Below are 16,113 nucleotides of genomic sequence, written 5' to 3'. Positions count from 1 at the left end.
TTCGTATCACTGCTTATTAGTAAATTCTAATAACGTTTGCTATTAATTTACTAAAGCTAAAATATTATTAATTTTTAATATATAAGAATATATAAAGAATTGTTACATAAAACAGTATTATTTTAAGATATAACAAAGAACAAAAAGATCTACATAAAAATAGATTAATGATATCCGTGTAAAGTTGGCCCCCCAACTTTTGAGAAAATTAATTTTTCATAGCTCATTCGTTTGCTTATTGTTTGCACATTTATACACACTTCGAATTTTCATTTGCATTTTTAGTAAGAAAGTTATTAAAAAAAACAATTTTGGGAGAGGCTGACTTCACACTAGCCCACCAACTTCGAGCAAATTGAATCGAAAAAGTCATAATCAATAGATTTTCGTTTGCACATTTCGAAAAAATTTGATTTTCCGTTTGCACACCTTTAGTTAAAAAATTATTAGATAGCGTAATTTTGCAATTTTAAACGATCTATGGAATATGACTGAATATGACTGTTTGCTCCAAGAAACTGCCTTAAGGAATGTAGCGCAAAAATTGAAAATGTGTGAATATGAAAGCGCACAAATAACGGATAAATCCTGTGTATTTGATTTTCCAAATCGGTTGTTCTTAACACGTGACTAACAGCCTTCCCCTCCACAAAAAAATTTTTTTTAGCTAATCGAAATGAACGCAAAAATTTTTTTTTGCGGATTTCGAGGGCGCATAAATAGCGCATTATTATATAACATATTCATTAAGATTTGATTAAGTGGAGGGGCTGGCTATATAGGCAGACGTGGGAAATCCCTTAATGGTTGCAGATCAAAAATCGAAATTGCTTGGAAATAGTAGCGTATAAATCGAAGATATATTTTGCATAGCTAATTAGCGTAATTTTGCAATTTTAAACGACAATTTTAAACGACAAAAATTAATTTTTTCAAATATTGGGGGGTCTAACTTCACACGGGTATTAATGATACATAGTTTTTCTTTTTCCTCGTGAAATTCTTATACAATTTTATATGTTAAATCTAACGAACGATAAACTTTTTTTTTGTCGAGAAAATTTTGTCTGTCTGGCCAAATAGAACATTCCGCAAATAGCAAGTTTGTGTTTTGTTGCACGTGCTACATATCTACAGCAAGTAGATTACCATGATGTACATTAGTTTCGGGGACTCTTACATCCCATAGAGCAGGAAATCGTGCCTTCGTCAGCGGTCGGATTGCTAGACAAGTCCGATCGTTTACAAAGATTGACTACTGTTGCAACATAGGGTGAAATAACATTCGACGATAACAAAAACGGACAGTGATAGATGACGCAAACGTCCGATGACGCTGTACAGTTTATCCAGTGTATTTCTTCCCGCCAACGAAATGCAAATGGCATCGATAATTAACGTGTTCATTATGCAAATTGATATTTTCAAAAACAACCAAACTGAACTTACGACAACGATCAATCAGATTCCGCTTGCGTTCGATTTTACCTGAAAAGCATATGTGTGTAATATCTTTTTTTTTTACGTAATTCTATTTTAAATGCATCCCTATAGGCATGTGCAGATTGAAGTGACGTGGAAATGTTTCGCTAACGATCAGCGGACGTGACTGCGCGAGTCTGTCTCATCTCTCTTCATCTAGAGATTATTCGAGATTTGTCAGGGGAACGCGTCGATCTGTTCAGATCCACCTAATTTCCTTAGAGCTTAAATCTTCGTAGAACGGAAATAGTTTATCGCTTGTAGCGTCCCGTCCGATGTGTCTCTGCTTTCTAATTTACACGGAGACCTGTCCGATCGTTCACGGAGATTGACTACTGGCGAAATTAGAAATCGCCTGCCGTATCGTTGAACGAAAAACTTTCAATAAAAAGACCATCTTATGGACGGCAATACGAAAAAGTCACAATGTTATATAGTAACTTGTGTCAGTTTAAACACACATACATTTTACATAGACCTTTTAATTAAAACAGAATGTGAAAATGATTCAAGCGTCTGCACGCACGTTAATTCAAGTTAATCGAGTATGCTCAGTATTAAACGTTTAGTGTATCGATTCTGGCAGTCTTCACTAATTTCCTTGGTGCCTTTGCAGGAACGTGGCAGAAGGGGAAGAATTTGTCGGTCGGAGCGCTTACGTAAATTACCAGAGAGTACTCGCGGGAGAATATTCTCCGTGTCAAGGCGCTTTAGCCCACCATTAGGCTGTTAATGTCCGTGACACGCGCAGAATTAGCACCCCAATGGCGAATTATGCAGGATTTATAACGGTAGTGGTACAATGGAAGTCAGGCCAGACTGTTTGCTATTACAAAGTAACGTTACTATGAAAAATGTGACGTTATGAAGGCACTAGAATGAAATAATACTGATGTTTTTACAAAATACTTACATAATACACAAAATAATACTTAAAAGTTCTACTAATTATACGTTTAATCCTTCTGTCAATGCATAATTTTTCATCTTTTCACTGCTGTGTTTCACAAGGATCCCACTAAAACTGTAAAAGTGTAAACTGTGAGACAAAATTTATGTAAAACTATTCTTTATTGTTCAAAAAGTGGAGCGTTTTGAGGCGTCATAACAAAAATATAAAAATTTTTACTGTCTAGAATATATATAGGTACCTACGTATTCATTCAGAGATGGAGAGTTCAAAAATTGCTGTAAAACTTGATTTCCATCATTTTGTACAGATGTTAGAGAAATCAACGAATATTGCAGCAATTGGAGGCGCAGATCGACACGATCGATGAAAATACGATTACGAGATTACGAGATTAGGAGAAGGAGAGGTCGAATTCATTCGCGGTTTCCTCAATCTTTCCCTACCTCGATGTAATTTCCTTTCAATTATGTTTCGAGCGCTTAGCATAATTATTTAGCATAGAATTTCAGGAAAACGGCTAGCGAACGTTGAAGAGGAGATAGCGAACGTTGAAAGCATGCAATACATGTAAAAAAAATAATAATAAATGATTCGAGGGCACTCGATCGCAGTAAATAAATCGAGCAATTTCCGGAAAATCCCCTTGTCGAGTGAGAGTCCTCACGTGCGCATCTGCGACCAACTTCCGCCTGTCAGCCGCTCCGCAGGCTATAACTATTAAATCAAAGAATTAATTATAACCCTAATCTCACTTCGTAAATAGTTTGGGCGCGTTGCCAAATTGCTTAATCAGTTTGCTTCTAGCGACAAGTCATAATTACATAACACAAAGTCATGTCAGTGAAAGCATGCCAGATTGGCATGATGTTCTAAAGAAGAAAAATATTTCTATAATTATATTATATATACCTCATATGATTAAAACAGATGAAGAGAATTTTTTACTAAAAACTACTGTTGCACAAAATCTGACAAATTTCGTTTTTTTATGCCATATCGTTTAAAGATTTTTTCATATAAAATTAAATTTTCATATTTTTAAAAGCAGCTTTTAAATAATAAAAATGAATATACATATATTTACAATTTTATATTCGAACGTAACTAATGCCTTTTCGAAAGAATTTATTAAATAAAACTACATTAAAATAATAGGTTCAATCAAGTACGTTTACTGTATACAAATTACTTATAATTACCAAAGTAGATATGATAATTTAGATGAAATAATCTTTTAGCGATCTTTTTACGTCTAAAAATATCTTTAAAAAACTTAAAAAAACTTTTTTGCTACGATGTACAAAATAGATATACGAAGTAGAAGTAAATTTGTGGTTCTGACGACAATCTTACATTTTTCATTAATATTTGTTTTAGATGGAGGTGTGGTGGGTGGTTCGAGAGCAGGACCAGTGGTGACTCCACATACGCTGGAACTGACACTACGTGGTAGGGTTTTGCTGCAGCTCGCACCGCCGGAAACTGCTCGAGCGTACCTGCCACCAGAGTATCGACCCGGCCGCGTATATTCGGACACGGATTCGGAAAAAGTACGTCATATTCAGCACGGTACTTAATGACGCGCCATTAATCCAATAACGGATTGCACTCTGACCGATCACGACGTCCGTCACTCGAAAGACTTTAAAATGGGTATTCCCATATGTTTGGTACACACCTGCTTCTCTATTACGTAATTGCAACTTACATTTTTAACAGCGTATTTCGAGATTAATTTCCTTCGCATCTTCCACAAATTCTTTCTCTTTTTGATCGATCTTACTTACGAAGCCTTATTATTGCCCTTTACGAAATGTTTGAACGAGTTTCCGAATGTTCAATCGTATAATACGATATTATGCTGGCAAAAGTAAACATTTAAAACAGAGTCGAGTGATTGCGCGTTGTGAAACAAGACGAGGATCAAGAAACGGCGTAATAAATAAAATATGTTTATTAGGAACATCTCCATTTCTCCAATCATTCAATTATGCATACGCGTAAATTATGATAGTATTTACGAAAGAGCGAAGCCGATGGCATAATTAAAAGAATATCGTGCATGGAGAATTAACGCGTCCTATTAAAATCCTTTCAGCATGAAGAGGATTAGGCCGCCGTAGCCGTCCTTTGACGGCTCGACGATTTTTTATTTTGCTCGACTTCCGCGTTTCAGTGCAGGGTGAATTTTTAACGAATCCACCACCGCCTCGCGCTAACCGTTTGAAGAACTCGAAGAAGAGAGATGCAACAGAGGCTGAAGCCGATTTTTGTGTACCTTTAGCCCTAAAAATCCTAGCGCCCATTCTATGGTCTCTCTCGAATTTTTTTCCAGCACGTTTGTCGGATTTTCTCGCTCTCTCGTTCATCCTCCACCCCCCCCCCCCTCCCCCTACTGGTGATCCCTTTCACTCCCTTTCGATCCCTTTAACGCTATCCTTTCTTCTCGTTGACAATCGAACGAAGTCCCGTTGTTTCAACTGCGCGCACAGACCGGTGTTTATCTCCTGCAGATTAAAGGAAGAACAAACGACGCGTACGATAAATAAACTTTGGCGTATCGTTCTTTTATATCATCAATTCCGAAGCCTCTATCTCACTCTCGCTTCTAACGGAGAGATAAGACCTCACGGAAAGCACGTAATCTTGATTATTCTGCTGCATTCGTATCGCTCGTTAAACACGCAAAAAGACGCGTTTATATGTTATTTACGCGAAAAATGTAACTATTGAATTAGAAATAAAACTCGTGATGTTTATGATAGTAAATATAATGTTTATACAGGATTATATGACGGAATAAAACCAGTGAGAAAAGAACAAAAGATAGGAAATATGCTTTTACGATTCAATATTCTATAGTTTGAAATATCCGTCGTAAAAAGTCGTGAAAAACTTAGATAACTTCCATTTTATAAACACACCAGGGTATACATTTATCGATGTCCAAAAAGAAATAGCATGATAGTTTATTGATGGAAGATATATAAATAATGTGAACAAAACTAAAAGCGAAGAGAAGCAATTCAACATTCTGAAAGAATTGTTAACTTTCGCGTTTTATATTTTATTACTCTAAAACTAAAATCCATGATTTGAAAGTAAAAGTAAGAAAATATTCTAGAAGTTAAACAATGAATATTTCTCCTTCCATGCGAAATTATGATACGGACCAATATTAATTATCTCGAAAGCGCGATATCGATTAAATGCAAAATACAGAGTTCTTTCAATAAAACTCGTTAGAACATAATATTTCAATCTGTTTTCTCTCTGTCACGTAAACCAGCATCAAGATGCAATATTCAGTTTCAATCAAATAAAGTACTGATGCATTTCCATCGATACTTTGAAACGTATCAAAAAATAAATTTCGATTTGTAGCAACAGGATTTTAACGAAGGAAGAAAATTGCTTCACTGCACGTAGCAAAAAGTATGATAATTTTTACTCCTACGTCAGAAATAATTATCACTTTATTAATTTAGTAGAGACAACCGTTTTGTTCGTGACAATCGTAATGAGAAAGTACGAAAGAGTCGTAATAAGAAAGTACGAAAGAGTCGGTTTTTTACAATCTATTTTTTTTTTAATATTATATAGAAAAAGGTAATAGTGATTCATTAAAACTTTTCTGTAATCTGTTTCACTTCTACAATTTAAAATTATGCATTTGAAGTCATGTACTTGAAAGAAATCGATATTTTACAGTTTACACTTTGCAATATAAAATAATAAAATACTTAGAATCATAATTAAAGATAATTATATTACATAATTTAGTTGCATGGAATTAAACATATATATTAAACATATATATTCTCACGTTTTGTGTAACTATTTATCTTCCACAAAGCATCAACATGCATCAAGTGTCAAAAAAATATTTCAATCAAAATTTGTCGAAGAATTAACCTCTAAAAATATTTTTTGCTTGAGTTATACTTTTGATCTGAAACATTCTAAATTCATCACTGATAACAAAGTTCTATGTACCTTGACATTCACGTCACGATTCTACTTTTCCGGAAAGCATGAAACTCCCACCAGTGGTGGCTGCAGCATCATGGTACACAACGACGATTACCTGGACGACATAAAGCCAGCACGAAAAAGCACTCGACTTTCCGGCGATTGTCGCTCTTACATTTTTCACCGCGTGACACAATGCACAAGCGAGCTGTTAGAATGATCTCTGTGACATGGTGAGAGTAGCGCATCTTTGCTTCCCTTCTGTGTAAATAAATGAGAAAGAACACGAAGTCAATGTAGAAATTCATAAAAGAGTTCATAAAGATCTTGCTTTTCCGGCGTTTAATTATAAATACTGACAAATAACCTTGCGCTGCTAAATAAAATAAAATACATCAGCAAAAAGTAATTAAAAAACTGAGAGAAAAATGTCACGTGATAAGGAATTATTTATATCAACTATGCTGTTTATTATTTTTTTCAAGCATTCAATGGAAAGTATCGAATAATATCGATGCTTATTTTTCAAGCATCGAAGATACGAAGTCTACATAGTCGATATTTTCTACTACTATCGATGAAAGTATCGGACAACATTGTTTTTTCAACAAATAAAAATGTACAAATAAAATCGATAACTAATACTTTCTCGAATCTACAAAATCCTTCTAGATGTTTCAATGCGTATGTGTGTACATGTTCTCTGGCGGAAATAAGAAAAATCCGATTATTGCATCCGCTTTAGATAGAAACAGACACTCAGCTTTCAAGATTGATGTATACTTCAACAGTTTACCTGATACAAAAGTTATTCCTGAAAGTATTGCAGCTCTTCTTTAGATAACTTTTTTATTTCAATCTAATGCTAAACATCATTCAGAATGAGAAACATTTCAAAATTTCGTAAACTTAACAGAAATAATATTTCTTTTTATATGCCTAACTAGTTATTCTTTTTATTATGAATTAAATGATATAATCTTTCGTACGCGCTTAATAATAAAAAATTTATAGCAAGTTTAAAATTTAGTAGGAACATGTCTAAGTATAATATTTAAAATTGCTAATTATACAGGACGTCCAGATTTATCATAACATCAGTTAATAAATTTCTGAGAGCATTTTGAAACGAAAATTCTAACATTAAAATGTCGAGGTTGCAATAGTTTTTAAATGAGAAAAGTTTGACTAATTAAACTGTCCAGAATTCGTGCGTTCAGGTATGGCACATCGCGTAATAATGAAAGGTATGCAAAATTATATTAATATAAAAAATGAAATTCTTGTTTAAAAACACCTTCACTGTGCTATATCTAAGCGCGCGAATTCAGGATAGTGATCAGTCAATTTTAAGTTCTTTTCATTTAAAAACTATTATAATTACATTTTAGCATTAAGATTTTCATCTTGAAATAATATCAAAAATTTATACCATTAAGTGTTATGGTAAACGTGGGACAAAAGAGAATTTGTAAATAGCTTATAATGTAATGAAAATCCTAAATACAGTTGCATATTATTTAATGCTATTATTGCATTTTTAAATAAACGTTTAATGTACTTTTATAATTAATCACATTTAATGTTTAATGTGTTTAATAAAGATTAATCTCATTTGGATTTCAGATGTGGATGTATTCTTTAGGCAGGGCATTATTGGACACGACTCCCAGAGCAACGGCGTTAACGGGGACCGTTTCCGTTTCACCCTCTTCCGCTTTACAATCAGTGTTGGCTGCCATGACGGAGCCTGATCCTCGTAGACGTGCCTCCTTGATGAATTTACTCGACGTAAGTTCTTAAGTTTTAATGAAATTCTTCCAGAATTTCCTCTATCCTAAAAGTCTCTTTTCCTCGTTGTATTTCCATCAATTTCCATCAATCTTCTCAAGATTTATCAATAATATGTATAAATATATTTATTCAATGCGTTTTTCTCGTACTTTTCAAAAGACCGTCGCATTCATCAGGACAACACTCATGCGCACACATATAAGCTTCGCGTTACATAACTGGCGAACATTGTGCGAAGCGTACAATCTGCTAATAAAAGGCCGAGACTTTTTTGCCGATTTTGCCGCGAGGTACGGGCAGATAGCTCAAAATTCCAAAGTTCATTGTATGCGCACTATCGACGATTCGAAATAAATCAGCCAGTATCGTTTAAAGTGACTCTTCAACGTTCGATATTTCACCCTACGCTCTGTAACAACGCATCATTTTCCATACGTATCCATATCTATCGCAAAACAGTTTTCGTTTCAAGTTTCATCATTTAATTAGTAGTTGTCCGATATGTCTGTAGACAGATAAACATATGTTTATCATTGATGCAAACGATATTCAATAATATATTAGGTGTTGGAATTAATTCGTAGCGTTTTTTAATGAAAGAATGTTATTTATTTCACATGAGCATTAAAAAATACATTAATGAAAGTACTTCCCATCACTTGTAAAACGCTACGAATTAATTCCAACACCTAATATATTTTAATCTTTCTTGTTTATATTATATTTACGATTTATATGATATATCCTGTTATTTTTTTTAGATATATTTTATTTCATGATAAAATCAGGTATTATAATTATGGTATCTTAATCGCAGAAAATACATTCCAAAAATAATATAATAACATACTTTAAATAATCGATGTATGATTCTATATTAAATTAAATATTTTAACCTTTAAACACTTTTTTGATATGGTACACCCGGTTTTTTCCAATACTTTTTCTATTGCTATTTTATTAATGAAAATACATATATTTGCTTAATATCGCTAACGTTTTTCAAAAAATGTCTGGCGTTTTGATTTGAAAAATGTTTTTACAATATACATTTTTATGTTACAAATCGAATTGGATTGTATATGCCATACAACAGTGTATTGTTCCAATATGACATTTAAGAATTAATGACTACACATCAAAGAAATTGTCATTGTAGACAACTATGACTAGGAAAATCACAAGTACATTCAACGTGTTTCACCGCAACTTGAATTTTGATAATCCGCGAATTAACAATACTTAATCCCAAGCAATATTGCTGTAACAAAATTAATTTCCATATCACGAGTACGAATGGTGAGTAATTCGACGTCGCGAATATATTTGTATGAGGAGCTACGTCGGACTGGAATTAAGTACAAACATATGAGGAATGCATAGCGCGTATCAAGAAAGGCCAGGTCGTCTCTATGATGAGAATAATAAAGCAATTTGTCGCTAATAACACGCGACATTACGTGACGATGAAATTTCGAGAGATGCAACGTATCAGAGAAACTTGATCCTTAGCTTGTAACTGCGCGGACTAGATGATATAGCAAACGCGTATGCGTATCTAGTCTACATGTGTAGAGTCCATGTATCTGCATAGACCATGCATCTATTATGTAGATCATAATTACAAGAGTTAGTGTTCTACGTAAAATATAACCTGACTCTTGCAACAGAAATCATGAGAAAAATGCACAGGAATAATGTTTCATTCCTATGCATTTTTCTCATGGCTTCCGTTTTATAATATGATCATCTAAATTACGATTCACAGAAAACAAAGAACAGATTGTATAACAATAAGTAATATCATCGTTAGAAATATAAAAAATAATGTATTGAGCACTGCACGTATTTTCCATTTAAACAGCAAAGTTATCGCGTAAATATGTTTTCTTTATTGTCTAATGAATTGTTAGAAATTCAATTCGATAAAAAAATCGAATTGAATAATCAATTTTATTACGAATTTTTTCGTGATAAGTTTATTAAAAAGAGAATTTAGTTATACTTAGCTTATGTCTAACTTTGATAATGTTCATATGGGATTAATCGATAAACCACATAGACTTAATCATAGCCACACGACACCATGCCGCCCTTGAGTATCCGGCGTCGGCTTGCATGAAAGCTTGCTTTAATTGAATCACCTATCACGGACAGAGCAAGCAGGCTGCACGTGCAGCATTTGTACGTCGAGACGACATCCGAGGTACAAGCAGGCAGCGATGATTTGCGTGACAAGGAATAGTGACATGAGATGTCGCATTGCAATAATGAATATACGTGTCTCTAAGTGAAACCCGAAGAATGAGCGAGTCAGAAAAAATATTTAGTATCTGATTGAATACCACATTGCGAAATTTAATTAACTATACGAAGCAAAAGAGAAATGTTCATAACTATGTATCGAGATTACGCTGCGATAATTAACGTGTGCTCAATTTATAATAGGTAGTAGCTCAATTATAACTGTTGCAAGTTTAATATTATTTGAAACTTTGTTTTAATAAAATATTAGTTTAAGACTCCTTCAAGATACTTAATGCCGTCAATTAAAAAGTTGTGTAAATTGAGTTTAATTAAATTACATTACGTTCTCTTCCTTTCAAGGAATAAGAAATTCTTAATTTGAAAAAAAATGTAGCACAAGGAAAAAATATAGAACAGCATGTTTCAAAATATCTTATTATTATACACACACGTACATATGTATATATGAAATATATTGATATATATATATATATATATATATATATATATATATGTACATGTATATATAATAATAAGATATTTTGAAACATGCTATGTTTTTTCCTTATGATACATTTTTTATTATATATACATATAATATGTAAGTCTTAATACAAACTGAAAGCCAATTGATTGAATGGATTTCGCTCCAACAATTGCCAACCGCATATAATAGATCGATGAGTTGTGGTACAACACATTCGAAGCATGTCACGTAGAAAAGATAATGAAAATGATGTATGTGATGGAAAATACTTTACATTGTTGTAAAAAATGTGTCATTTAATTTATAATACAATTGCACGCTCCATGTATGGCATTTCTACAAAAAAATATGTACCATACATATATCTCTTTATAATATTAAAATAAAAAAATATATACTTATCTCTTTACAATATTAATTTATAATCTAATGGTATTTCAAACGCATGTTGATTATGTGTTTATTATAATTTAATTATTTAAGTAAATAAATTTTGTATATAATGCGGGGGATTGTGTGTAGAATATAAATACGTTATTATAGGTGCAATATATTGCATCGAATTAATTTCTGCTGACTGTCGGTATTAGTCTACCCATGTAATAAACAAAATAAGATTAATATTAATTGCAACTCTCGTTTCTCTTACTCACATTTAAAATTAAAATGTATTTTCCAGGTGCGATGTCGACATAAAAATTTTCCATTACGCAGTTTTGTTATTAACGCCGAGAGGATTTAACGAGGGGAAATAATGCATACGGGCGATTTCTACCTATTCATCGGATTTTCAACGACATTATACAGATGCAAATGGCAAGATGAAATTTAATCGTGGGCGATGGACTCGCGCGACACCCCCGCATATGAAATTATTTTGATCAGACAGCAAACAGACGGGCGATGCAGATTTCTCCCACGTGTAAATATTAGGGCGAACAGATAGTATGATAGAGGATGCGGTTGCACGTTGCAACATCACGAGAACACAGCGCGTCACATATTTTCGCACAAACATGCAAACGTATCGCGATCCTTTCGAAATTTTTCAGTTATTATAATCTTGGAACACGTATAAACCTGAGATAAAAGAAAAAAAAACCAATTTCTTTTTTTCCTTACTTTTTTATAGAAAAAAATAAGGAAATGGGATAAGAAAGAAAAAAAAATTCTCATTAATTCTCTTTAATTTTTAAATAAAAGAATTTTCGTGCGAGAATGACCGTAATATTGTTCGACTTTTAACACATCGATATCAGAAATTAATTAAAAAATATACGCTCAGATTTTATAACGGCTAAATATGACAGTATATCGAATTAAAACAAAGATAAAACGAGGCCCATTGTGTAATGAAGCTAGATAAATTTGTGAAAGCCAAATAGTGGACTCAAATCTCGTTCTTAAGAGATTATTTTATGCAAGAAGGGGACACATAATTAGACGACTGAGACATTACAAGAAATAAATTCGTAAACCAGTTCGCATACATCCTGTGGATCTTTCAAGGGCTTAGCGTGCCTCGAACGGCACGAAGCGGTCTGGAACGCGAAATTGCATACGAGGGTGGTGGGCACTACATATACCTACGATAATTTCACCGAGCTTGATGATTAACGGGCAGCAATCTCAAAAACGCGGCGACTGTTATCGCGCGCGAAGGACGAGGCGACTGTAATAAGTCGTCCATCTCGGACTGCGATAATTTTGCAGGTGCACCCCCGATAACCCCCGAAATTGATGAAATCAATCGGCGGGGAAGCGGAAAGACGAGAGCACACGGCATGCGGAGTAGTTTCTATGCGGAACCGTAGTTTCTACGAGGAATTCTCGGAGCGGTCAATAAATTATCCGCTCGAGTACCTATTTTGCTTGGCTTGTATCTATCCGCGCGGATAAAGCAAGTTTGTGGCTGAACACACCGAGGTTAAGACGAGTGCCTATCTGACTTCGCAGAAGACGGTGGATGCCAACGAATTGATAGCCAGTGGTTAATTGTTAATTATTTGCCGTTATTTGTTAAAAATAATATGATTTACACGTCTATTATTAGTTTTTCCACACATCGCTTATTTTTTAATGCCCCAGTGTAATGAAACGGCATATCATTTCAGGTCTCTGTCCACTGTCTTCAGTAAAAAATTTTCTATTGTAGTTGAATGAGAGGTCATCTTAATCCTATTTATTAATTTCAGAATATTTCCACATTAAATTTTCTGACTGATTAATATATTTGTCTGAATTCCATTCTTAACTAAAAATTTTTATCATCAATTCATTATTCAACATTACATTTCATATTAAAAAAACTGACATCTCATTTATTAAACAATGTGTAGAAGTAATTTCTTTATTATTTTTTAAACTTATTAAAAGTCTTCATTCTCATTTATTAAAATTCTTCTCAATTCTTCTCATAAATCAATTCTCATAAATTTATTAAAATTTTTATCTATTCTGCAATAAAAACGTAAGAAGAAACACTTGAACAATGAAAAACTACGAACGCGTATATCACCCAATTGAAACTCATTAGAACTATCCCAACTGATTAGAACTCTAACTGATTTTGAGTAACAAAACTGAAAGCTAGCATCACGATGAATAAAAAGCAACTTTCTAATTAATAGTACACAGATAACGTTTTCAACAATAGTAATTTCATCATGAAATCTTTTTGAGAAAAGAATATCTTAGATAATACTTAAAATCTTTGATATATGTTTGTATTAATCGTCGTAGGGGACACAATGACGCGTTAATAGATATTAGCACTTCTCCTTCAGGATCTTAGCTTAGCAGAATCTATAGAATTACGACAACAACTATTGTCTTCTTAAGCTAATAGTTCGTCTACTGCGCGACGCGAAAGTTTCGAAACTAGATAATCGGCGCGCTGGGTAGCACGATAAACGCATCTGCACGATCACATTATGTCTGCGATGATTACTGCAAACTTTCAGATTTGCATGGACGTTTATCTGATATATATGTATATATATATATTACGCTAATTATTCTAAATTTAACGTCACAAGACAATCCTAATTATGCTAATCATTGACATAAAAATGTTTGCGTATTACACATCTTTAATTTTGCATTTTTCAGAAATCTCCCTAATTAAAGAAGATTATGTTTTTTATAATATTAATCATATATTGGATTACAACTCTCTTTTCTCTCTTTCCTTCTCTCTCACACAATTTTCATTTCTATCGCGGATTATTTCTTGTTATATTAGACTTAATAAATAAAAGCCATCCACGCCATTAATAGACTTAACAATACTGCAATATCATGTTCTTACTTCGCAGGTAATATCCGAATATTGTCGGACACGTCTACAAGCAAGGCCCTTCACTCACATAGTGATGGAGATGTATCGAGAGGTTGTGAGATCGCCGCAATACGCCGCGCGGAAACGAGCAATGCAGCTGAATGCCCTGTGTCCTACACGGAACATGGTTGAAAAATTGAACCAACAGAAAATCTACGGGCATCATCATCATCCACAACAACAGCAACAAGACTACGTCCAAGTTGTGAATGGTCAACCGCCATCTATTCAACATCAGACTCGTGTTGGGCAATATTTGTCGAATCAATTAGCTGTTCAGCAACGACAGCAACAACAACACGATCACATTCAACGTCAGGTTAATCAATTTCGGTCGCTTCATCAGCAACAGGATTATCCACAGCAGCCACCAAAGGGTCAGCAGGATCATCGTAGTCATCATTACAATCATCAACACGCGAAAGGGTCGCATTTCAGGACACAATCACGCAATTCCCAGTCACATCCCAATTTGACTAGCTTGTGCGATTCACAGCAGCAGCAGCAGCAACAACAGCAACAACAGCAGCAGCAGCAACAGCTATATCGGGATACTGCCCTCAGCGGTTACAGAGCGCACTTTCAATCGCAGCTGGATATCCAAAGCGGCAGCCGATCGATAGGACCAGCGACGACACGTCGGGTGCATCATCACTCGAGGACGTACTCGCAGCCGGTTTATACGCGGCTTCAACATACCAGGAGTAGTGGCAATCTGCCGATGACGACGAGCGCGATGGTCGACAGTAATCCCGACGGGAATGTTTACAACGACCCGATATATGCCCTGCCGGTTAAACCCTTCCTGAGCTCCCAGGATGTGCGAGTCAATGGATTGTCTGCGAAACCTTCTGCGATCTGTCACGGAGACGAGGTTTATGGATCATCATCGATAAACAGGTACACACTGGATATCATTCGCGTACTTATTTAGAAAAACCAATCGATATTATTTGTAATTTTATTTCTCATTAAATTATACAATCTATACCTATATTTATTATAATTGTTTAAGACACGATGTTAAATTAAGATTTTGAGATGAACAAATTTAATTTAATTTATTTTCATCATAACGTGAATTATGAAAATAGAGACAGAGATAGTCAATAGATTCTACATAATAATTTTTCATTACAAAGCAATTAATTTTGAGTAAGTTTTCAGAAATGTTACACAGATATTTTCACGACTTTAAATCCAGCCCAAACTCAAGAAAATAATTATAATTATTTCTAGTCTTAAATAATTTCATTAAAAAATAAAAATGATATAGTTTCTTTATATTTAAACCTTTGGCTATTATACGCTATATAATAACTTTTTGCTAAATCATTCTTTCGAAAAAATGCCACTGCAATGCTGCGCTTAACAGAAAAAACCAATCAGTAAGCGCTCAGTAATATGATTTTTTTAATATGATTGGTTTTTGCTTTTAGTTCTTTGCTGGATCTAAAAATAAGTGTAGGAAGCAACTATGTTAAAGAATCGTTGAGCGCTCACTAATTGGTTTTCTCTATTGAACGCAGCCAGTGACTTTTGTATTAACGATCTTTTGGGCTAAAAATAGATAACTACATAGAGTAATTCTTTTCTATACTTCGATGTCTTCTTGTTAAACAAGAATATCGTCAATTATTTTGATTTGTATTTAGCCAAATTTAGCATAAGTACAACGATCGTTGCATGATCGCAGGACGCGAAAATATCTCGGTAATCCTGAATATTTTTAATATATATTTTACTCCCAACAGTCTCAAATTTTTCTAACTCGACCCATAACAACGATAGTTGAACTTAGAGGAAGAATATGCCGCTCTTTCACAAAATTAAGGATAACCAAATTAATGTTGTGTAAAGAAGAAATCGCGAATAGCA

At 33.9% G+C, this 16,113-nt stretch overlaps 1 protein-coding gene across 3 annotated transcripts in view; it reads left to right on the top strand.

Moving 5' to 3' along the window:
* LOC105149837 (uncharacterized) overlaps window positions 1–16,113 on the top strand; it is a 90,705-nt gene that overhangs the window by 59,515 nt on the left and 15,077 nt on the right. For all 3 annotated transcript variants that reach the window (XM_011062531.2, XM_011062532.2, XM_087409530.1), the window contains exons 3-5: window positions 3,773–3,945; window positions 7,994–8,158; window positions 14,213–15,135. In XM_011062531.2, the coding sequence (XP_011060833.1) occupies window positions 3,773–3,945; window positions 7,994–8,158; window positions 14,213–15,135 (1,261 nt within the window). The remainder of the gene's footprint in view (window positions 1–3,772; window positions 3,946–7,993; window positions 8,159–14,212; window positions 15,136–16,113) is intronic.

The sequence above is a fragment of the Acromyrmex echinatior genome, chromosome 9 (assembly GCF_024713525.1).
Source record: "Acromyrmex echinatior isolate Ae372 chromosome 9, ASM2471352v2, whole genome shotgun sequence".
NCBI classification, from domain to species: Eukaryota; Metazoa; Arthropoda; class Insecta; order Hymenoptera; family Formicidae; genus Acromyrmex; species Acromyrmex echinatior.
The sequence above is the reverse complement of the archived record's forward strand: the minus strand, read 5'-3'. Positions and strand labels throughout refer to the sequence as shown.